Here is a 25,674-nt window from a genome sequence, read left to right as displayed (position 1 = left end):
AAGTTTGCTACGGGTGACAATACTGACATGTTCGCAAGGCGCATAAACACACTAATATATGTAAGTTTACGCTGTTACCAGGGGTGGTACTCAAGTTTGGTCTTAACTGGATCTAAGTACAACTTAGCCATTCGGATTGTGTGAGAACGAACAAATCTAATGAATGAAGTAAATGATGTATGGCTGTATGATGTACGACTTAAGTTGCATATTGAATCACACCCCAGTATAAGTATGTCAAGAGAAACGATCAAAATAAAACTGGTTGTAAATGGGTAAAATGTAGAAATACTTACCTATTAATGTCAAGCGAGTACAGACAGTGCCTTTCTCTATGTTACTAATAGTAATAAAAAGAGCAAACGAATACAATGTATACTTTTTTACGAATCATTCATACATTTGAACTTCACATGTTTACACATTTGACATAGACATAAATAACTTTAATAGACAGACAGGCAATACAGCTTGTTTATCAACCATAGAAGGCATTCAATATTGAAAAAAAACCTACGGCATTCTAAAATACACTGCTTTCTCGACATACTGTTGTTGACATCTCGTTAAACAATGCATTCAAAATTAAAATAAAGCTTTGTGTTGTGTAGCCCTTGCCCGTAATTTTTTATCCTAAAAGAGTGTAATATATCATTGCTGCATCTATATATTTCGATTTTTTTTTATGTTATTATTAAAATACCTGCAAACAAAGTAAGTATACTTGAAGCACAGTGGTTGGTTTGTTCTTCTGGCGGTCTGTCGCAAAGTTTGTGAAATAAAATACTTCCGCAAAAATGTAACTTTCAGGTTTCCTGACATAATGTTAGTTCTGTTTGCTTTATTATCCAATACAAGAATTATATGGCCTTTCTTCACTTGATGAATCTTAATCTCTCACATTTGCGACAAGGCTTTTTACACCAAATATTGACGTAAGATAGTCCTATCATTTAAAGCACCGTCTGTACCCGATTCTTCAGCGCCATGTTGTTGTAAACGGGATCTTCTGTAAACAAATGCAAAGAATTGAACCACGAATTGACCAAAGTCAAACAATGTGTTGAGAAAGATATTGTGCTGTGCATGTTTGGTCAGCTATACTGGGTTTGTTTTTCATTTTTACCGTTCTACGAATATACTGTTATATAAATATATTATGCAAAAACATGTTAACAGTAATCGGAATTCAAAAGTATTTCAGTGTATATTGTATTATAAAACCAGATGAAAGCTCTCAGGTTCGAGCACGGGGCAGAAACCAATACTGGGTCCTTTTCTTAGCGGCCGAAAGTATGTGCCTCTTGTGAGTTCCAACCCATTATGTCTTATGTATTGGTTAGACAATTAAGTCGAATGTATTCGGTTATATACACTGTAAACGTAAAATAAATAATAATAATAATAATAATAATAATAATAATAATAATAATAACATTTGCAAACAGTTGCTTCGACGTTTGCAAAAGGCAAAATATCAACTTTTGCAATACAAGATACTATGTGTATACCTTTATTGACATTTTCGTAGTATACTCTCAACTGTGAATTGGAAGCGTCCAAATGCGTGTACATGTGCGAGTTGGGTCTGAAATACAACGTTATCTTTGTTTTTTACAACTGTGTTAATATCTATTACACAAATGTATAAAACGTTCCGTTTATGAGGGCAATGGTTTTCAGTTGACATTTAATAAGTATTGATCAATACACATCACAAAGCAGGGTGTTTTAGGATTGCAATGGATGTTACATACTACAGTTTCAGTGATAGATTGATAGATTCACGTATTGTACGCACGCACGCACGCACGCACGCACGCACGCACACACATACAACGCACACGCACACGCACACACACACACACACACACATACCAATACAACATACACCAATACCACAAAGGAATAGCAAATGAAATTCCACATCACATTTAAGTACCAAAACTAGTTACTGGATCATGTCATTTTTATTTATAAGAAGTCAAATCCCAAATTTTAGGAAACAACTGTCCAATAATTTGTTTTTGTATTAATAAGACTATTACTAATTTTGGACGGATACATGATCTTCTTCCCTAAACGACAATGTAACCCCATTTGTCAGGCCAAGGACTTCTTTTTCAATCAGCTTCTACGAGATAAGGCATGAGATTGGGCCAAAATGTTCAAACTCGGGTCTGGTTACTTTAATTTTAAACGAGTAACAGGTCATAAAAAAACGCCAAAAGTTTATAAAATTTTGTAACACACTGTTTAAACCCTTATTCATGGATACCTTAGCCGGCTTGTGTAAGAAATAATTCTCTTATTTTATATCATTAATTGTGTTACTTCACTTTTGTATAAGCACTTCTAAATGAAATTGTATGCATACATATATGACACCCCCCCACCACCACCAAAATAAAATAAAAATCATGGCAAATGTTATATAGTTACACAGGAATTCACGTCATTATATAAAAGTGCGAAATCGACACATGCCGTTACGTCGTAAATCAACATAGGCAGAGAATATATATTTATAAACAGTATATATTTATTTATAAACTAGAGATTGCCTTTTTGAAAAAGCGCTTGTCTCCCCTATTGTGTGGTCGTATCTGAGAGAAAATATATGATGGACATGAATTTTGTAATTTTTGACTGGAGACGTATAAAATCAAAATCAGTAGGGGCCAACTTGCATACCGAAAATGAAGTTCCTGTGTGCAAGCGTTCTTTAGTTACTGAGCAGTAACCGTTTCTTCACCTTAAGGTCAAGGCGACCTTGACCTTTGACCTTCTGATCTCAAAATCAATAGGGGTCTTCTACTAGTCATGACCAACTAGCATACCAAGTATGAAGTTCCTGGACCTAAAGGATCTTTAGTTATCGAGCGGAAACCGTTTCTTCACCTCAAGTTCAAAGTGACCTTGACCTTTGACCCTAGTGATCTCAAAATCAATAGGGTTCATCTTCTAGTCATGACCAACTAGCATACCAAGTATGAAGTTCCTGGGTGTGTTTTTGTTTTAGTGTTCTTTAGTTATTGAGCGGAAACGAAGTTTGACGTACGGTCGGACGGACTGACGGACTGATGGACAGGGCAAAAACAATATGTCTCCCCATTAATGGGGGAGACATAAATAACACATGGTTGAACATTGTTTTCGGTTGGTAAATACCCCAGTATTTTACATTATTTGTTATCATTGTCCACTGGGGCAACCGAAAGCCATGGACAACCATGTATTATCCTGTATAATGCATATATTTTTGTTTTCATTTGTTAATGATTTTAACCGGTTTTGAAAATGAAATTGTGGAAAAGAATAGGATTGGATTAACAGTAAGACTAAACGATAAAAATGAGACATTACAAATGGGTTTTAAATGGCATTAGATATTAAAATAACAATTAAATGGAATTTAAATTAGCAAACATTTTCTCACGTGTTTTCGGAATTAGACGGCAATATTTACATTTTTCAAATGTGTATTGTTTTTAATTGGCTGATATTGACGATCATTTTAATATGTAAGTACAACCAGGTTATATCAAACATTGGTGTTGTTTTATAATAATCTTGACTTAAATGCTCCTAGCCATTTCGCTGGAATAATAAACATTCTCGGCGGATAAAGTAAAACATGGACACATCCGGTTCTAGGTAGTACTCGTTGCTTAACCCGGAAGGTGTCATTAACGGTAAAACTTATTTCAATATCCTTGCATGGAAAGTTCAGTTTAATTCCCTTAAAAGCATTTTTGTTTGTATTAATGTTTGCCTACCCGGTATTCGTCAGCCAATTTTATATTTCGTGAAAATGACGTCAATAATGCCATTATCGTCCTTACGTGCCGATATAATATCACGGATCGAAACGATAATTATTTTGCAGACACGAATTTCTATAAAAAATTGTATTTATAAATAGTCACATGTGTGTTATTGAATTATAAAGCAGATGTACCACAAGTGCGTTCACTGGATAAAAAATAACATATTTCTAGGAAGTACCGACTATCAGATATTCTCATTCTACAAGATGAGAAAAATATGTCATAAAGAAAATTGCAAATAACAGTTTTATAAATATATTTAATCTAAATAATAGCTAGATATAGCCTAAATTACGCCATGGCGTTATAATAACGTTGATGTCATTCGACGTCGTTACCTTTTCCCTGATAATTGAGTGATCGGTTGGGTGTCATTCTTTATAATTAAAAAAAACTGTTTCCAAAGGAAAGAAATACAGCGTTAAAAAGTGCAAGTCGTTTGTATTACATCCAATTTGTATTATAGTTTTGTATGAATATTTCAGTAAATTTTAGGTTTTTCATTAACTTACCTATTGTCTGCGTTGTCTCCGTTGTCTGTAAAACGAAACAAAAACAAAGAAACGATGGTAAACAATTGAAATCGTTATACATGTATATCAATGTTTATTATCTAATATGATTGATGTTTTGTATAGCTTCGTAAACGAATGGAGACTACATAAACAAGTTTAACAGTAACCTAAAACGAAGCAAGATTCTTCTTAACTACACAAAAGAGGAAGGTCAAATACCAATGTTCGAGGTGTGGCATAAATGAGCATGTACACAACATGCATTTACAGAAGGTTTAAAATAAGTAGATACTCGTGTAGACTACAAAATGAGAATATGTAGATACCAATATTATTTTAATTAACTGAGTGTATTTTATTAACGGACTTAAGTTGGATACTACAACTGTTCAAAACCACACAAATGGTTCTGCATATAAGTCAAGAATTGCCAAACAATATAAAAAAGAAGATTAAGTACTGACAGAGGGCATCATAAACCGAATGGTCCTTTGATAAGGACACTTCTTCATACGCTGAACTGTATCCGGAATTGGCAGCATCATGTCTGTTTCATGCGAAAGAAAATAAAAATTCACCGAAGTATGTCCGTGTATTTGATTATTATCACAGTTTAGAGTAACGTTTGATAATAAAAAAACAGTATAAACAATGACACATTTTATAGTTTAATAGCTTTGTATTCATATTTTCTATTGAGGACATTGCCTTTTTACGAATTGGTTTTAAAGTAATGAATCAGATCTTATTTTTGTGTGCAGTTTTATAATTTTGGGTGAATGTGCTGTAAATATATTAACTGTAGTATTAAAACTGTTTTGGACTTCTTGATGCACCAAAACATGTTGCAAAATTGTACATTTTACTTGGACAGGCGATTGCGGGAATATTTTTCATAAAACAACACTTACGTGTCAATTCGTTGTTCTGTGTTTGTCTCAGGATTTAAATCTGAAACACATCGGTGGCAAAGATTCATTTTAATTTGGTTTGTTTTTTGGTTCATAAACTGTATAACAAACTAAATTAATATCATCATATCGGCAAAGATAAAACTGTGCTAATCTTTTTTTTTTTTGGTCTGTCAATAGTTCTATGATCGCACGGTGCTGGCGTTTTAAACGGCAACATGTGTTGTGTTTGTTTTTGTCAAAATATCTAGTAAAACTCAGTATAAAACGTTGTAATTGAGTTTTGTATAATCGTTCCAGAAAGCTTAATAAAGTGTTACATATTGCCGTGGTTAGTAATTTAAATCGGTGTCAATCGGTGTAATATCATATTTGGAATGGCATATGTTAAGTCTAATAATGAAAGGGTCCAGTAAACGCAAGAATAAACTTTCAAATGTGCATTGTTTAACGAAACACAGAACTAATTGTTCAGGCATTTTGGTATCATATACGATTTTTCCAACAGAAAGGCCGTGATGAGAGTTAGTTTAACTGTCATTGACAGTTAATTCACTTAAGAAAATCTCTAAGGTACCGTTCTTTGTTTTCGTGTATGCATATATTATCATTTCAGAGCTGCATCTTGTAGGCAGATGCGTGACCGTGCAAAACAGTAGCTTAGGGATAAATTGTAGTATACGTATGTTATGTATGATAAGTTTGAAAATGTGGCACAAAACAGCTACTTCTCAAAATTCTTTGCGACAAAAATAATAACATAATTTGCGATTTCCAAACTTTGTGTATAACTTCATTTACCCGGCCATGTGGTAATGCAACAAGATGCATAAAATAGTCAGCAGAAACAGAAAAAATGAATTATTTCATAACTTACCTACCCATAGGTTTTTAAGATAAATTGTTCTTGAATCAAGTCAATAATCCAAAGTATCACCTTTCCGTTTAGCAAGAGACATGTTGAATGAACATGTACAGTCCAGTGTGTACTTTCTTTTGAGAAACAGCACGATCGCTATTACTATAGCAGCTATCGCGATTATTCCACCAACTGTTCCTCCCACCAATGCCCCAACGCTGGTTTCATGCAGGGGTTCTGTAATTGAATAAACGTTTATAAAACAATTTGAACTACGAAGAAAAGCGCAGTAGACGTATAACTTCCAAAACTTTTGTTAAGATGCAAATGAATGAAGCCAAAAATTAAATAATAGACACAACGTATAAAGACATAACGGTGAAAACTTGGGGCACGATCTGTGAAAAAGTATAAACGATTTGATTGATGAAATAGTTTTCTATGCCTTCTGGCAGTTGGTAATCATTTTGTTAATTCAACCACTGCTCTGTCTCATAGTTCCTATTGCGCTTTGGAAACATACTCAACATAGCATTACAAAATACATATCCATCTGTTTTAATCAATTATTATCAATAAAACTTGCTTAAGGTGTGTGTGTGGGGGGGGGGGGTAACTAGGGAGTATATGGCAAGTCTAGATGATGTTTTTACATTTCAATACTAATTTACTTACTACGATTTCAATAAAGTTCAGCTTTTAGCATGTATTTTAACAAAACGAATGAGATGGAATGGTATACGTTAATCAAAGAATATTGAAATTAAACAAGTGACATTAACTACTTTGTGGGTTATGAAAAAAGTGGGAGTTTTAATGGTCAGACTATTGTTATATGAAAACAATGTTTTGGCAATGTTATTTTTCTTTTTAAGGCTTTTATGAAATATATTAAGTAGTAAGCAAAAGGGTGTGTCGTTTCTTATATATTAACAAAGTCACATAGTTTATCGATCTTTTGTCGACAATTGAAAGCAAATACGGCGACTGAATAGGATCCCCGTTAAAAATAAATATTTCTTTAATAGGCATTAATTAGTCTGTTATTCGACTATTCGAGAATCACTTATTAAATGATGACAAATTATGAATAAAACACTGATATGAATCACATTCTTCACCTTGCAATTAAAAATTTCACTTTCACTTTCTAGTATATAAGATATTAAGATTAAGATAATAAGATAATAAGATAATATCACTTTTTCAAAATAGATATTAAATCCTTTCACTAAATAAATGATAATTAATGCCAAATGTATATTTACTAGCCTAAATGCATATCGGTTAGGTTAGTGATCATTGTTTGTTCGGATCTGAACAATAAAAGACACACCCGCACAACATTCGTGCGAGCAAGCAATTTACGAACATTTCAGTACACGTGTATTGTTACATTTTGCCTTTGAAATCATTAAACAATTCTTTGACATACAGATCGCGTTTTGCTTATATCCACGACGGCGCTATACCGATGCACGTCAGAGTAGGATACCAGTAGCTCATTCTGTCTGGCGCTCGGCAATATATGATAGTATAGCCAAGGTAAAGACCCAACTTGTATTGATACTTAAAATGATGTATCGATATGCTATGTGTAGGTTGAGTGTCTCTTCTAAGACAGGATTTAAGTTATATATATGTTAGACAGGATATTATACTTGTGCCTTTTTGCTACTTGACATGTCCCTGTAGTTTCCATTCTAGTATCACAATATATAGAACACTCAATTTCCTTAAACTGTCATGTTCCAATTTCGAATTTTCCATTGACTTATAATAGGGTTAACATTTTAAAGTATACACATCGTGAATTGGGATCAAAACGTTAAAAGTGAATATAAAATAAATATTATTGTTTGAATCTTAGTAATACTAAAATATTTCAATTGAAAGAGCAACAAATGGCACTTACCCTCTTTAGGCAATGTTGTAAAGAATATGCTTATGCTCCCAGACGATCCAATCGAGTTAACCGCATGTATATTTGCTTCGTATTCTGTTTCAACACTTAAATCATCAATCGTCTCATTATATACACCGATATCATCAATTTCCTTTAGAAATTCGATTCTGGCATTTGTCTTTCTTTTGTATCGGATAACAAATCTCTGTGGAAGACCACCATTGAAACCCGGCACCCAGGAAAGTACCACGGAAGACACAGTAATTTCGCTGAATGTTAATCTTTTTGGCGTCTCCGGTTTTGCTTAAACAAACATATCACTTGTGCTTGATAATAAAATCCATATCATATAAGTATTTAACATTCTTAATTCGGGAGAGTAGCATTTTATATGTTTAAAAAGAATCATAATTATAGACAAGTAGTACAAATACGAATGTTCAGACCACATTTAGACGGATGACTGGCACCATATCAGTATATTATTCATAATAATAGCCACTAAGAAAGTGAACAGTATACATTTTGCAAAGTATCTTATATAATATGTAAAGTGTCGTTTTTTTCCTACCTATTCATTTTTTTCTGTCTAAACTATCTTTGAAAGTTTTTGGCTTAGTTTAAAAGGAAAAAAGATTCTGATTATCAAATTCAGCGGGCCATTTTAAAATAGCATTCTATTAGTAGCTTCCTCATGTTGAGGAATTACGATGTTTGATTTTGTACAAATAAATGACCACAATGGGTGGCACAAATGGTTAGATCTAAGAGGAATTTTCTATTGTTCAGAATTATTAATGAATGCAAATACCTTGTGGAACCAGATAAAAGTGTTCGTATGTCGAATCGATCGTATTTGTGGCCGTGACACTGTATTCTCCGAAGTCGGATTCCTGCACGTTTCCGATAGTAATGTTTGACTGAAGTCCATCTTCCGATTTGACAATAGTAACTTTGGAGTCGTTTACAAGTGTACGTAAAGATGTTTCGGACTCTATTTTTTTCCACACGTATTGAACATTTACTGGATAGGCGACAACAGTAAAGGACAAAGTTGCAGACACGTTGGTATCACTGGTCACGTTTTTTATTAAAGTGACAGTCTGTGGTACTCTTGGTCCACCTGGAATTTATATGTCGATATTATATAATCAGTTCTATTAGATGTGGATTTACCGAATTAAAATTAGAAATATTTAAGAGTGATATGAATAAAAATAATAACAAACATAACGAGTTAAAGATATCCCTTTACATACGATTTAAGTTCAGCTTCCTTAATAACGTTAATCGCAGTTATACACAAGATAAACGTACATCTGATAAGGATAGTAAGAGTTTTGTTAACGTAGCCGCTATTGTGATCATTCCTCCCTAAGCAGTTATATACGCCCATATTAGTTTCGCACGAACTCTTCCCTTCACTGTAACTAATGCTCCGTCCAGTCTGTGTGGTATTTAATACATGACCGGAGTTCTTGATGCTGATGAATGACCCGGGATTACTGTCCACAGTGCAGGTGATATTTAAAGGGTCCCCTTGATTCAACGTTACGACATCAGCCGGATTGGATGACTCCCGAAAGCTCTCGATGGACGCCTTATCTGAAATATGTCAACATACATAAATCACCCCATGAGCGATAAATGGAGTGCATCGACTTATTGTAAAACAAGCGCAGTGTTCTACTATCCGATAATGTAGTTCATGCTGATTTGAATCGGTATTGTTATCGGAAATCCCAGATGTGAAAAATATATTACTCTTATTTTAGGCATACGTCTTAATTTATTTCCTTACATTGCACGTCGATATAAGTCTCGGAGAAATCCGACCCATCTTCAGGAGGACATCCTGACGGTACCATACTATTGGTCGCTGTACACCTGTAGTAGTCTGACTGATGTCTTTGTACGGCTACAAGTTTGAGGACCTTCGTCGTGGATGTAGTAATGATGCCTTCGCGTCTTGTCCATTTGATGGTCGATATGACCGGATTCCCAGACTGTACCGGGCAGTTCACCGTAAGATTTCCACCCTCCAACAAAACCAGCCTCTCAATCAAACCGACTGATGGCGGATCTACATTAAACAAACCAAATAAACGTTATGATTCACACGGTATAATGTGAATATTTGTGGATTAAGCGCATTTACGACCAAACTATATTTACATTTAAGCAGCTGAGCAGAAATATGTTGTGTACATGAATATCGATTTAAATAATATCAGTATATACATGGATCAATAACCAATACGATTCATTGTCCCTGTTTTTGAAGTTGCAGCCCAAAGCTTATTATAAATTATTATAATTCACAAGATGACCTCAATGGCATTTAAATAGTCAAAACTACATTACGATCAAAACCTAATACGATATATAACTAAATGTATACTTAATTCAATTAACATTAGAACATTGAGATCAGAAAATATCAGTTACCAAAGTGCTTGCAATGAAGTAGAGCATAAAATCACAGTCTCGGAATCATACAATGGCACTATGCACATATTTTGCTAAATCATTGTAGTTATTATTACTAAATGTACATATTTGACTTAAAAACACACTGACATATCACACGTTGTCTTCCATTATTTTCAATAGGTAAAATTATCTAAATGCATTTTTTAATATTGAGGCATGCATACATTTATTTTGAAGAAAGTGTTCAAACTATGGAAAAGTACAGTTAGCCTAAATCAAACAATTATTACTTTAATGTTCTGGCTGAGGCACTGCAAAATGTTGTTTCCATAATTCCAAATTGATTCATAAATTATGAAGTGTGATTAATATTGTGTAAACCATTTTTTACAAGTAAATATTGGATTTCGCCAGTTACCGCAAAGGCACCTAATCACTTGTCTTAGACAAGATTAAAATCAATCTTACACAAAACATTTAAGTTGAAGGCTGCCGATTTTGTTCCAGCTCTTAAACCAGTGAACGTCGTGTTCATCGTATTCCTTGCCGTACATGTATAGGACCCATTATGTTGCCTGGTGACACCTTGTAGGAAGAAGGTTTTCGGGGAATTTGACTGATGAGAAGACCATTGGAAGCTCGGTTGTGGTTTTCCGGTAGAGGAACAAGTAACACTGACATCTATGCCAAGTTTAACCTTTATGTCTTCAACAAAGGTTACTTGTTTGTTCTGGCAGTCAATGTAGCTGAACGTTGGTTCTCCAGGTGGTTCTGAAGTACATGCACGTGTAGTAATTCTATGTTTAAATAAGTCCAGACGTATAAACACACACGGCCTATTGGTCAGACATTATTGTGGTCATTCCTATAAGCCACCTGGAAGTTCAAGTAGCACTATAAACGTTTTAATATAATATAAAATTTTGCCCTATTAACTGCCGATTAAATTTTGTACGTTTTACTTTTCAAACAAATTTATAATGCAACTATAAACTAACTGTTTATATTATTTTCGCTTATGCAATTATTCTCGTACCAGAACGGTTACCCGCTTACCGTGCAATACGTATCCTACAGCTATATCACAACGATTGTTCAATATACAAGGTTGACTATTTAAGGGAACCCACATTTTTGTTGTGCCCCTTATTCCTCGGACGGTGGATGCACGAAATATTACGACAAACACAGTGTTGCTTGTATATCTCTAAACATTACTGTTAACAACAATATTGTCGCAAACGTAATGCAATCTTTGAACACTAAGGCTGATAGTTAATTGCCTTTGAAAATTGTGTGACCCCTACAACCGTGCCCCATATGCTACTTGCGTATATTGATTTCTTCTGAAAAGTTCGAGAGCGTTGGCAACGTTTCATTTATTATATTTAAAATCATGGTAGACCAAATATTTGGTCCATTTCTACGAATTACTAAATTTAAAACAATTACAGCAATTTTGAATTACTTTTATGGATACTTACCGAGCGTTTCAATTTTCACCGTGGCTGTGTTAGAGCCCGATTCCTCCTTGTAACCGGAGGGATTTAATGTGTTAGATACCATGCATGTTTTCTGCGCATCAGTAATCGCGGTAACCGTCCATTGTTTATTTGTCCAGCTGTAAGCTGGAGGTCCTGGTTTAGAGTCGGAATCACAAATGATTGTAAAGTAGTCCCCTTTTACAACAACAACGGTGTTGTCTGGTAAAATGGCCCCGGTCTCATTTTGCCAGTGAAACACGGGAGTGGACGGCGGGTCTACAAATGCATGAAGGCGTTGTTGAATAGAATAGTAAATACAGATCTAATATACATATGGTGTATGTAAACATTTACATTTACTTACTTTATAATATTAATAGGAAGGTAACAATGCATTGGTTTCGTTATTCATGATTTAAAGAAGTCTAATACGAGAAGGATTAGTTATTATGCAGTGCATGCTTCATGCATGATCTGTCAAAGTCAAGACATTCTCAATAGGATAAACACGATTGTCCCTTGACGTCAGTGCTAGATTAACACATTAGGCATACCATATTTATTTAGCAGTATAAAAAATAGGGATGTATATCAGGCAGAATTCTTCAATACTACGACATTGATCTGTTATCACCGAAACGCCGTCGGATTAAATTTTGGGCTTTTAACATTATGATGTAAGTTTTGTTTTTCTTATAATAGTGTTATAACGATTTTAGCTACGTTCGTGCATGTATTCTTTATTTGATTTATTTAGCTCACTAACATAAAAGTAGACTTAGTCGTTCAAACGAGTTCAACGACCATATAATAACCCTTGCTACATAAAATTTATTAACTTTAGTGTGTTCGATTTATTTAAAGAGCATCTCTATAGTAACGTACGAGCATACGCATTAAAAGTCGCACATGGCGTCATGTTACAGACAGTTACAGTTACTTATTTATCAAATACTTTGATAAGTGTACCTACAGAGCACTTCAATGTTGACGGATGAACTATTTTTGCCTTTTACACTTGACCCCTGCGAAGGAACCATAGTATTCTCCGCCTCGCATGTGTATACACCAGCGTCAGTCAAATGAGGGTTTGGGATGGACAAAACCTTCCCTGGAGCCTGAATTACTGCACTCAGAGGGCTTCTCCATCGCCACACTGACGGTGCAGGGTTGCTGTCACTTTTGCATGTTATCTCAACCGCTCTATTTTTGACGATACGTATCGTTCCTATCGCAATAATGCTAGTGTTACCGACGTCATATCGAGGTTGATCTGGTGGGTCTGTAATGTAGTTTCGCAATAACATTATATTTAACAAAACAAACCTAAACACATAAGAGTGTTGTACACCATCATAATTTTTATAAAAAAGACAATATTTATAATGTTTCAAATGCAACAGTATCTCAAGCACTTCAAGACAATCAACCCATCGGTTTGTATATTACAAAGAAGTGTTTGTTTTGTTTAAGTTTGGACTTACATAACACCTTTACATTAATGCTGGAGCGTTGTTCTCCGACCACTTCCTGGTTTGAAATACAGGTACATGGCTGTTCTTTTGACCCTACAACCCATGTCACCGTCCTTGAAACGTTCTGTCCAGAAACTTGCAAGATACCCACTGTGCCTCCGTAACAGCTCCAAGTTATATTGGCCAATGGGTTTCCACCAATAATCGAGCAAGTAAGCAGTTGACTGGTAGAGTGTATTGCGAAATAATTAGAGTTTAAAGTAACCCCTCGAATTACAGGGGGACCGTCTGGAGAATCTAGAAGTTGTTAACTAGATGTGAGTATTTAAATACACAAATGTAAATGTCTAATGAATGTCATCAATAAAATTCCAATCGCTGCTATGCATAACTTATTATAGACGAACAATGCCATTTTTAGTAAGAATTAGTACATAGTAATGATAATTATACATTCATCTATAGAAGCGCTAGGTATTACGTACAACTTTGAAATTTAATAATTTATATTTGGTTAGCATACATTTGACATTGATGAGTGTTTGCCTATCTGACATCAGCGTGTTCCCATAGCCATTGTAAGCAGTGCAGTAGACGCGGACTCCATTGTGATAACGTGTGGGTGTGAATTGCATATTGCTGGTAGTTTTAATGGTTAAATCGTCGTTATCCGATGTGGATTCTTGCGGTTTGGAGAGCCGCACATCATCATCTGTTTCACCCGGGGTCCTGTTGTCATGGTACCACTGTATCGTTGACCTGGGAAGTGAACGTGGCACCTCACACCAAAAGTCAATAGGAGAGGACTTCTCAACTACCACAACAGATGCCATCGAGGGAGTCTTTAAGACTACTGACCGCACGGGAACTAAAATAAAAAAGAGCAGAATAGAACGACATGTTTTCAGAAATATAAGCTATGTTGCAAAGCTACCTTCAGTTTGATGGCGTGTGTTACATACCACTAGTCAAATATAAAATGTTTCACATTTTCGTGCTCTTAATTTGTTGCGAAAACTGGCCATTCAATAATAATATGAAATGGTTGAAAAATGTTTAATCACATGGTTTTCAATTCAACTCAATGTGGTATCATGTTCTTACAAATTCAATATTTCCCGGTAAATATTTAAAAAGAACGTCAGATGAAAACGAGTTTGATCAGGGATGTTTGTCTCCGCGCTTTTTTCAAATTGTCTTTCCTACTTTATCCAAGTAATCAGAAATCTTGTAGTCAGAGACTCATTTAATATATGTTATATGTTACGGACTACCTGGTTTTGCGTACACGAGCATGACTCCTTGATATATATATATAAGGTACCATTACTGTCCATAAAAATGCGCAAGAGTGACTATATAACAGTTTCGCTGGTGTAATACAGGGTGATCTCAGTCTCATCTATTGCTTAATGAATGACTCAATACATAAGATTGGTAGTGTTCTTTCTAATAGTGTTCTATAATATGTTGTTTTTTACAAAATAGATCTCTCCTGAGTCTGAAAGCCAAATGTTGAAAGTCGTAGAAAGTAACTGCATCTTGTTGGGACTTAAGATTAATGTAACAAAGTATTGAGCCTTGATATTCGAAAATGGAAGGGCAACACACATAGACTTTCAAAATTACGGTAACCCAATAAAATAAGACACCTAGAAATGAATATGTTTAATAACGGTAATTTAAATGGTCTCAAATTCTAATCCTGCAACATGTGTCTTTTTCACTGAACACAATATATCAACTATTAGTTAACGAAGATCTACCAGTTATTAGAAAGTTACTTTTATGTTTTAGTAAGCTCAGTATACCTCGAGGTTCGACTTCAAAGTCCCTTCATATGAAAATTGTACCTCAAGTCTGCAAAGGGATTACATATTGTGCACTTAGCTGCATTAAATGGTTTGTGTTTTTTATATTCCGATGTTTATTTTGTCATGTTTGTATCGTCGTTTGTAAACTAAATATAGTTATGGAAAATTATCGTCATGTCCCAAACAGTGTTCCCATCAAAATAAAAGTAAAGAATGAAAATTAACATGTTGATTTGCTATAAAAAATATTTTCTTTGTCTTACGGATGACTGTGTTTCGTCTTCTAATTTGAAGTATCGAACAAGCAAACCTTTTTACTAATAAACATGCACCATACGAAAAATAAAACAAAAATAGTAATATTCAATCTCGTCGCCGATTAACGATGTGTATTAGTACAGTCGTTAAATCGTCAATACACTACGTTCCCAATATGAATAGATATTTTTATTTAGTTTGAGAATAAAAATATAACATTATAGACGAAACACACCTTAAATATACTGAAAATTCTGCAACGCTTTTGCTCCTCATAGACATTACCATGAACGGAAAAGCCGATGTCGCGATAAAAAAGTATTTAATGCATTGTGGTCACTCCCTGCGGCAATGCTGGTATTCGGAATCCAATCGCTAAATGTGAAGAATGACTGACCGATCCTGATTATGACGATTTACGCTGTGGATCTTAACATTCCTTACCTTTCAAGGTAATAGTCACGATGTTGCTAGCTTCGTTCGGTGTATACGTCATACACCTCCATTTCACTCCGATAACATCACTTGTGACATTCTTTATGGTCAGTGTGTGCCTTGTTCGACTTGGACAGGCGTAGCTGTACAAAACAGGATTTGGCTCCCATCCAGGAGTAGGAAAATAACATCCACTTGACGTTAAGTTATTATACATGATACAGATCCGCGTCTGAGTGATAAATTCTGTCACTGAATGTTGCCATCCAAACCCAGTAACTGTCGATTCATTGCTGCCACAGGTCAATGTCAATGGCTCGTGCTCCAGACCCTCGGGGTTGATCGGGGAAAGTGTCACTGCACCGGTGGCTAAAAAGAGATTAGACAACGTGGTAAATATAAGGCAAAATATTAATAACTTTCGTACAATGAAAATGGACATAACAGGAATAATAATGCAGATATGTTAGTTTGTGTAAACTCGGTACATATAAGGCCATGCAAAATGAATGTTATGTTCGTCGATTAAGCGCATTTATATAAACAAATGCTAAAAGTTTAAACCAACGTTCTATTTTTTTTATTTCTTTTTCCGAAAAAAAAGTCAAAATAGAACACACAACCCTGTAAGCCATGTTTGAACAAACAATGCGAAACATATCAAAAGCGAATCAGGTTTTATTTTTAAGTAGCCAAAAATATTTTCTACGTATTCTGAACAATACCATTTAACCTTTCGCTCTCGTAAAACATTTTAATGTTTGTCGCCTAATGTTTTTTTGATTTCATATAATCAACAACATTCTCGTAAAATATGACGAGTCGATATTGCCCATATAGAAGACGACTTTACCGCGTTAATGCTGGGCAGTGAACCCCGTATTGTCTTTTAATGAATCAAAATCTTCTATTTAAAGCAAGAATAAATCTAGCCAACAAAAAGGTCAAGGCAGATATGAATGTAAAAATAAAAAAGCAAACATTCGGTGGAAAATAACAAATTAACCACACTCTTTCGGATTATACGGCATTATAAGACACACACCTTCGGATTATACGGCATTATAAGACATACACTTTCGGGTCATATGGCATTATAAGACACACACCTTCGGGTCATATGGCATTATAAGACACACACCTTCGGATTATACGGCATTATAAGACACACACCTTCGGATTATACGGCATTATAAGACACACACTTTCGGGTCATATGGCATTATAAGACACACACTTTCGGGTCATATGGCATTATAAGACACACACCTTCGGGTCATATGGCATTATAAGACACACACCTTCGGGTCATATGGCATTATAAGACACACACCTTCGGGTCATATGGCATTATAAGACACACGCCTTCGGGTCATATGGCATTATAAGACACACACCTTCGGGTCATATGGCATTATAAGACACACACCTTCGGGTCATACGGCATTATAAGGCACACACCGTCGAGTCATATGGCATTATAAGACACACGCCTTCGGGTCATATGGCATTATAAGACACACACCTTCGGGTCATATGGCATTATAAGACACACACCTTCGGGTCATATGGCATTATAAGACGCACACCTTCGGGTCATATGGCATTATAAGACACACACCTTCGGATCATATTGCATTATAAGACACACACCTTCGGGTCATATGGCATTATAAGACACACACCTTCGGGTCATATGGCATTATAAGACACACACCTTCGGGTCATATGGCATTATAAGACACACACCTTCGGGTCATATGGCATTATAAGACACACACCTTCGGGTCATATGGCATTATAAGACACACACCTTCGGGTCATATGGCATTATAAGACCCACGCCTTCGGGTCATATGGCATTATAAGACACACACCTTCGGGTCATATGGCATTATAAGACACACACCTTCGGGTCATATGGCATTATAAGGCACACACCGTCGAGTCATATGGCATTATAAGACACACGCCTTCGGGTCATATGGCATTATAAGACGTACACCTTCGGGTCATATGGCATAATAAGACGAACACCCATACGGCATTATAAGACACACGCCGTCGGGTCATACGGCATTATAAGACACACGCCTTCGGGTCATATGGCATTATAAGACACACACCGTCGGGGCATATGGCATTATAAGACACACACTGTCGGGGCATATGGCATTATAAGACATACACCGTCGGGGCATATGGCATTATAAGACACACACCGTCGGGGCATATGGCATTATAAGACACACACCTTCGGGTCATATGGCATTATAAGACACACACCTTCGGGTCATATGGCATTATAAGACACACACCTTCGGCTCATACGGCATTATAAGACACACACCGTCGGGTCATACGGCATTATAAGACACACGCCGTCGGGTCATACGGCACTATAAGACATACGCCGTCGGGTCATACGGCATTATAAGACATACGCCGTCGGGTCATATGGCATTATAAGACATACGCCGTCGGGTCATATGGCATTATAAGACATACGCCGTCGGGTCATATGGCATTATAAGACACACACCTTCGGGTCATATGGCATTATAAGACACACACCTTCGGGTCATATGGCATTATAAGACACACACCTTCGGGTCATATGGCATTATAAGACACACAACTTCAGGTCATACGGCATTATAAGACACACACCGTCGGGTCATACGGCATTATAAAACACACGCCGTCGGGTCATATGGCATTATAAGACGTACACCGTGGGGGCATATGGCATTATAAGACATACTCCTTCGGGTCATATGGCATTATAAGACACATGCCGTCGGGTCATATGGCATTATAAGACGTACACCGTCGGGTCATATGGCATGATAAGACATACGCCGTCGGGTCATATGGCATTATAAGACGTACACCGTCGGGTCATATGGCATTATAAGACGTACACCGTCGGGTCATATGGCATTATAAGACGTACACCGTCGGGTCATATGGCATTATAAGACATACGCCGTCGGGTCATATGGCATTATAAGACGTACACCGTCGGGTCATATGGCATTATAAGACACACCACTTCGTGTCATATGGAATCATAAGACACACCACTTCGGGTAATATGGAATCATAAAACACACCACTTCGGGTCATATGGCATTATAAGACACACACCTTCGTGTCATATGACATTATAAGACACACATCTTCGGGTCATATGGCATTATAAGACACACACCTTCGGGTCATGTGGCATTATAAGACGTACACCTTCGGGTCATATGGCATTATAAGACACACACCTTCGGGTCATATGGCATTATAAGACACACACCTTCGGGTCATATGGCATTATAAGACGTACACCTTCATGTCATGTGGCATTATAAGACGTACACCTTCGGGTCATATGGCATTATAAGACACACACCTTCGGGTCATATGGCATTATAAGACGTACACCTTCGGGTCATATGGCATTATAAGACGTACACCTTCGGGTCATATGGCATTAAAAGACGTACACCCATACGGCATTATAAGACACACGCCGTCGGGTCATACGGCATTATAAGACACACACCGTCGGGGCATATGGCATTATAAGACACACACCGTCGGGGCATATGGCATTATAAGACACACACCGTCGGGGCATATGGCATTATAAGACACACACCTTCGGGTCATATGGCATTATAAGACACACACCTTCGGGTCATATGGCATTATAAGACACACACTTTCGAGTCATACGGCATTATAAGACACACACCGTCGGGGCATATGGCATTATAAGACACACACCTTCGGGTCATATGGCATTATAAGACACACACCTTCGGGTCATATGGCATTATAAGACACACACCTTCGGGTCATATGGCATTATAAGACACACACCTTCGGGTCATATGGCATTATAAGACACACACCTTCGGGTCATATGGCATTATAAGACACACACCTTCGGGTCATATGGCATTATAAGACCCACGCCTTCGGGTCATATGGCATTATAAGACACACACCTTCGGGTCATATGGCATTATAAGACACACACCTTCGGGTCATATGGCATTATAAGGCACACACCGTCGAGTCATATGGCATTATAAGACACACGCCTTCGGGTCATATGGCATTATAAGACGTACACCTTCGGGTCATATGGCATAATAAGACGAACACCCATACGGCATTATAAGACACACGCCGTCGGGTCATACGGCATTATAAGACACACGCCTTCGGGTCATATGGCATTATAAGACACACACCGTCGGGGCATATGGCATTATAAGACACACACTGTCGGGGCATATGGCATTATAAGACATACACCGTCGGGGCATATGGCATTATAAGACACACACCGTCGGGGCATATGGCATTATAAGACACACACCTTCGGGTCATATGGCATTATAAGACACACACCTTCGGGTCATATGGCATTATAAGACACACACCTTCGGGTCATACGGCATTATAAGACACACACCGTCGGGTCATACGGCATTATAAGACACACGCCGTCGGGTCATACGGCACTATAAGACATACGCCGTCGGGTCATACGGCATTATAAGACATACGCCGTCGGGTCATATGGCATTATAAGACATACGCCGTCGGGTCATATGGCATTATAAGACGTACGCCGTCGGGTCATATGGCATTATAAGACACACACCTTCGGGTCATATGGCATTATAAGACACACACCTTCGGGTCATATGGCATTATAAGACACACGCCTTCGGGTCATATGGCATTATAAGACACACAACTTCAGGTCATACGGCATTATAAGACACACACCGTCGGGTCATACGGCATTATAAGACACACGCCGTCGGGTCATATGGCATTATAAGACGTACACCGTGGGGGCATATGGCATTATAAGACATACTCCTTCGGGTCATATGGCATTATAAGACACATGCCGTCGGGTCATATGGCATTATAAGACGTACACCGTCGGGTCATATGGCATGATAAGACATACGCCGTCGGGTCATATGGCATTATAAGACGTACACCGTCGGGTCATATGGCATTATAAGACGTACACCGTCGGGTCATATGGCATTATAAGACGTACACCGTCGGGTCATATGGCATTATAAGACATACGCCGTCGGGTCATATGGCATTATAAGACGTACACCGTCGGGTCATATGGCATTATAAGACACACCACTTCGTGTCATATGGAATCATAAGACACACCACTTCGGGTAATATGGAATCATAAAACACACCACTTCGGGTCATATGGCATTATAAGACACACACCTTCGGGTCATATGGCATTATAAGACACACACCTTCGGGTCATATGGCATTATAAGACACACACCTTCGGGTCATGTGGCATTATAAGACGTACACCTTCGGGTCATATGGCATTATAAGACACACACCTTCGGGTCATATGGCATTATAAGACACACACCTTCGGGTCATATGGCATTATAAGACGTACACCTTCATGTCATGTGGCATTATAAGACGTACACCTTCGGGTCATATGGCATTATAAGACACACACCTTCGGGTCATATGGCATTATAAGACGTACACCTTCGGGTCATATGGCATTATAAGACGTACACCTTCGGGTCATATGGCATTAAAAGACGTACACCCATACGGCATTATAAGACACACGCCGTCGGGTCATACGGCATTATAAGACACACACCGTCGGGGCATATGGCATTATAAGACACACACCGTCGGGGCATATGGCATTATAAGACACACACCGTCGGGGCATATGGCATTATAAGACACACACCTTCGGGTCATATGGCATTATAAGACACACACCTTCGGGTCATATGGCATTATAAGACACACACTTTCGAGTCATACGGCATTATAAGACACACACCGTCGGGGCATATGGCATTATAAGACACACACCGTCGGGGCATATGGCATTATAAGACACACACCGTCGGGGCATATGGCTTTATAAGACACACACCGTCGGGGCATATGGCATTATAAGACACACACCGTCGGGGCATATGGCATTATAAGACACACACCTTCGGGTCATATGGCATTATAAGACACACACCTTCGGGTCATATGGCATTATAAGACACACACTTTCGAGTCATACGGCATTATAAGACACACACCGTCGGGTCATACGGCATTATAAGACACACGCCGTCGGGTCATACGGCATTATAAGACATACGCCGTCGGGTCATACGGCATTATAAGACATACGCCGTCGGGGCATATGGCATTATAAGACATACGCCGTCGGGTCATATGGCATTATAAGACGTACGCCGTCGGGTCATATGGCATTATAAGACGTACGCCGTCGGGTCATATGGCATTATAAGACACACACCTTCGGGTCATATGGCATTATAAGACGCACACCTTCGGGTCATATGGCATTATAAGACACACGCCTTCGGGTCATATGGCATTATAAGACACACACCTTCGGGTCATATGGCATTATAAGACATACGCCGTCGGGTAATATGGCATTATAAGACACACACCGTCGGGTCATACGGCATTATAAGACACACGCCGTCGGGTCATATGGCATTATAAGACGTACACCGTGGGGGCATATGGCATTATAAGACACACACCTTCGGGTCATATGGCATTATAAGACACATGCCTTCGGGTCATATGGCATTATAAGACACACGCCTTCGGGTCATATGGCATTATAAGACACACACCTTCGGGTCATATGGCATTATAAGACACACATCTTCGGGTCGTATGGCATTATAAGACACACACCTTCGCGTCATATGGCATTATAAGACACACACCTTCGGGTCATATGGCATTATAAGACACACACCTTCGGGTCATATGGCATTATAAGACACACACCGTCGGGTCATATGGCATTATAAGACACACAACTTCGGGTCATATGGCATTATAAGACACACACCTTCGGGTCATATGGCATTATAAGACGTACACCTTCGGGTCATATGGCATTATAAGACGTACACCTTCGGGTCATATGGCATTAAAAGACGTACACCCATACGGCATTATATATGACACACGCCGTCGGGTCATACGGCATTATAAGACACACGCCTTCGGGTCATATGGCATTATAAGACACACACCGTCGGGGCATACGGCATTATAAGACACACACCGTCGGGGCATATGGCATTATAAGACACACACCGTCGGGGCATATGGCATTATAAGACACACACCGTCGGGGCATATGGCATTATAAGACACACACCTTCGGGTCATATGGCATTATAAGACACACACCTTCGGGTCATATGGCATTATAAGACACACACTTTCGAGTCATACGGCATTATAAGACACACACCGTCGGGTCATACGGCATTATAAGACACACGCCGTCGGGTCATACGGCATTATAAGACATACGCCGTCGGGTCATACGGCATTATAAGACATACGCCGTCGGGTCATATGGCATTATAAGACATACGCCGTCGGATCATATGGCATTATAAGACGTACGCCGTCGGGTCATATGGCATTATAAGACGTACGCCGTCGGGTCATATGGCATTATAAGACACACACCTTCGGGTCATATGGCATTATAAGACGCACACCTTCGGGTCATATGGCATTATAAGACACACGCCTTCGGGTCATACGGCATTATAAGACACACACCTTCGGGTCATATGGCATTATAAGACATACGCCGTCGGGTAATATGGCATTATAAGACACACACCGTCGGGTCATACGGCATTATAAGACACACGCCGTCGGGTCATATGGCATTATAAGACACATGCCTTCGGGTCATATGGCATTATAAGACACACGCCTTCGGGTCATATGGCATTATAAGACACACACCTTCGGGTCATATTGCATTATAAGACGTACACCGTCGGGTCATATTGCATTATAAGACATACACCGTCGGGTCATATGGCATTATAAGACATACACCTTCGGGTCATATGGCATTTTAAGACATACGCCGTCGGGTCATATGGCATTATAAGACACACGCCTTCGGGTCATACGGCATTATAAGACACACACCTTCGGGTCATATGGCATTATAAGACATACGCCGTCGGGTAATATGGCATTATAAGACACACACCGTCGGGTCATACGGCATTATAAGACACACGCCGTCGGGTCATATGGCATTATAAGACTTACACCGTGGGGGCATATGGTATTATAAGACACACACCTTCGGGTCATATGGCATTATAAGACACATGCCTTCGGGTCATATGGCATTATAAGACACACGCCTTCGGGTCATATGGCATTATAAGACACACACCTTCGGGTCATATTGCATTATAAGACGTACACCGTCGGGTCATATGGCATTATAAGACATACACCGTCGGGTCATATGGCATTATAAGACATACACCTTCGGGTCATATGGCATTTTAAGACATACGCCGTCGGGTCATATGGCATTATAAGACGTACACCGTCGGGTCATATGGCATTATAAGACATACGCCGTCGGGTCATATGGCATTATAAGACGTACACCGTCGGGTCATATGGCATTATAAGACGTACACCGTCGGGTCATATGGCATTATAAGACGTACACCGTCGGGTCATATGGCATTATAAGACATACGCCGTCGGGTCATATGGCATTATAAGACACACCACTTCGTGTCATATGGAATCATAAGACACACCACTTCGGGTCATATGGAATCATAAGACACACCACTTCGGGTCATATGGCATTATAAGACGTACACCGTCGGGTCATATGGCATTATAAGACATACGCCGTCGGGTCATATGGCATTATAAGACATACGCCGTCGGGTCATATGGCATTACAAGACATACACCGTCGGGTCATATGGCATTATAAGACGTACACCGTCGGGTCATATGGCATTATAAGACATACACCGTCGGGTCATATGGCATTATAAGACATACACCGTCGGGTCATATGGCATTATAAGACATACACCGTCGGGTCATATCGCATTATAAGACATACACCTTCGGGTCATATGGCATTTTAAGACATACACCGTCGGGTCATATGGCATTACAAGACACACACCGTCGGGTCATTTGGAATCATAAGACACACCACTTCGGATCATATGACATTATAAGTCACCCCACACGATCCATATATGACCCTCAGCTGTGTAAACTCATTCTAACTTTACTGACCGGTCAAATAAAACTGACCGAGCACGCTTGTCCAATATTAATTTTCGAAAACGTATTCTGCAAAACAAAAATAGCTCATATATTCTGGTGTCCGATGGAATATATTTTTAATTATTCAATAAGCGACGATGTAAGTCGATCGTTCCGTGTCATTTACGCCTTATTAGATGTAATAACATACGCAACATATTTTCCCTTTTTTTATACTAGCATGCCGTCCAGCTATTTGCGTGAGTTGGACTGTTTTCTGTCTTTGCCGGAATGATGTGAATATTTCTGAGGCACCACTGAACCATGAAGTTGGTACCAGAAAAAGCGTGCCATTCATTGCTCCAATTATGCCCGTGCAGTCCGGAAAACATGTACATGTTTTGGGCGTGGTTTGACCTACGTTAACCAATCGAAATCGATGTACAGGTACCTTTTACATATCCGCACTTTCCATGTATTTTCCATGGGTATTTTTGGTTAGGCGTTCAAAATAGTTTTATATTTGATAGGAATGTGTGTTTAATTTCTGTGCAATACAATATGAAGCAAAATTGTTTTTGCCATACAAATC

At 38.3% G+C, this 25,674-nt stretch overlaps 1 protein-coding gene across 3 annotated transcripts in view; it reads right to left on the bottom strand.

Moving 5' to 3' along the window:
- Positions 1–398: 398 nt before the first annotated feature.
- LOC128231290 (hemicentin-2-like) overlaps positions 399–25,674 on the bottom strand; it is a 28,518-nt gene continuing 3,242 nt past the window's right edge. For 2 of the 3 annotated variants that reach the window (XM_052943915.1, XM_052943916.1), the window contains exons 2-17: positions 15,930–16,289; positions 13,937–14,281; positions 13,423–13,710; positions 12,912–13,220; positions 11,939–12,214; positions 10,923–11,225; positions 9,823–10,104; positions 9,339–9,626; positions 8,833–9,144; positions 8,031–8,324; positions 6,194–6,352; positions 5,257–5,296; positions 4,810–4,892; positions 4,343–4,367; positions 1,512–1,588; positions 399–1,009 (exon numbers count right to left, since the gene is read on the bottom strand). In XM_052943915.1, the coding sequence (XP_052799875.1) occupies positions 954–1,009; positions 1,512–1,588; positions 4,343–4,367; positions 4,810–4,892; positions 5,257–5,296; positions 6,194–6,352; positions 8,031–8,324; positions 8,833–9,144; positions 9,339–9,626; positions 9,823–10,104; positions 10,923–11,225; positions 11,939–12,214; positions 12,912–13,220; positions 13,423–13,710; positions 13,937–14,281; positions 15,930–16,289 (3,497 nt within the window). In that variant the 3' untranslated portion in view covers positions 399–953. Of the gene's footprint in view, positions 1,010–1,511; positions 1,589–4,342; positions 4,368–4,809; positions 4,893–5,256; positions 5,297–6,133; positions 6,353–8,030; positions 8,325–8,832; positions 9,145–9,338; positions 9,627–9,822; positions 10,105–10,922; positions 11,226–11,938; positions 12,215–12,911; positions 13,221–13,422; positions 13,711–13,936; positions 14,282–15,929; positions 16,290–25,674 lie in introns of those variants that run through there. The other variant, XM_052943917.1, reaches the window with a different exon arrangement.

This window comes from Mya arenaria, chromosome 4 (genome assembly GCF_026914265.1).
Source record: "Mya arenaria isolate MELC-2E11 chromosome 4, ASM2691426v1".
Lineage (NCBI taxonomy): Eukaryota > Metazoa > Mollusca > Bivalvia > Myida > Myidae > Mya > Mya arenaria.
The sequence above is the reverse complement of the archived record's forward strand: the minus strand, read 5'-3'. Positions and strand labels throughout refer to the sequence as shown.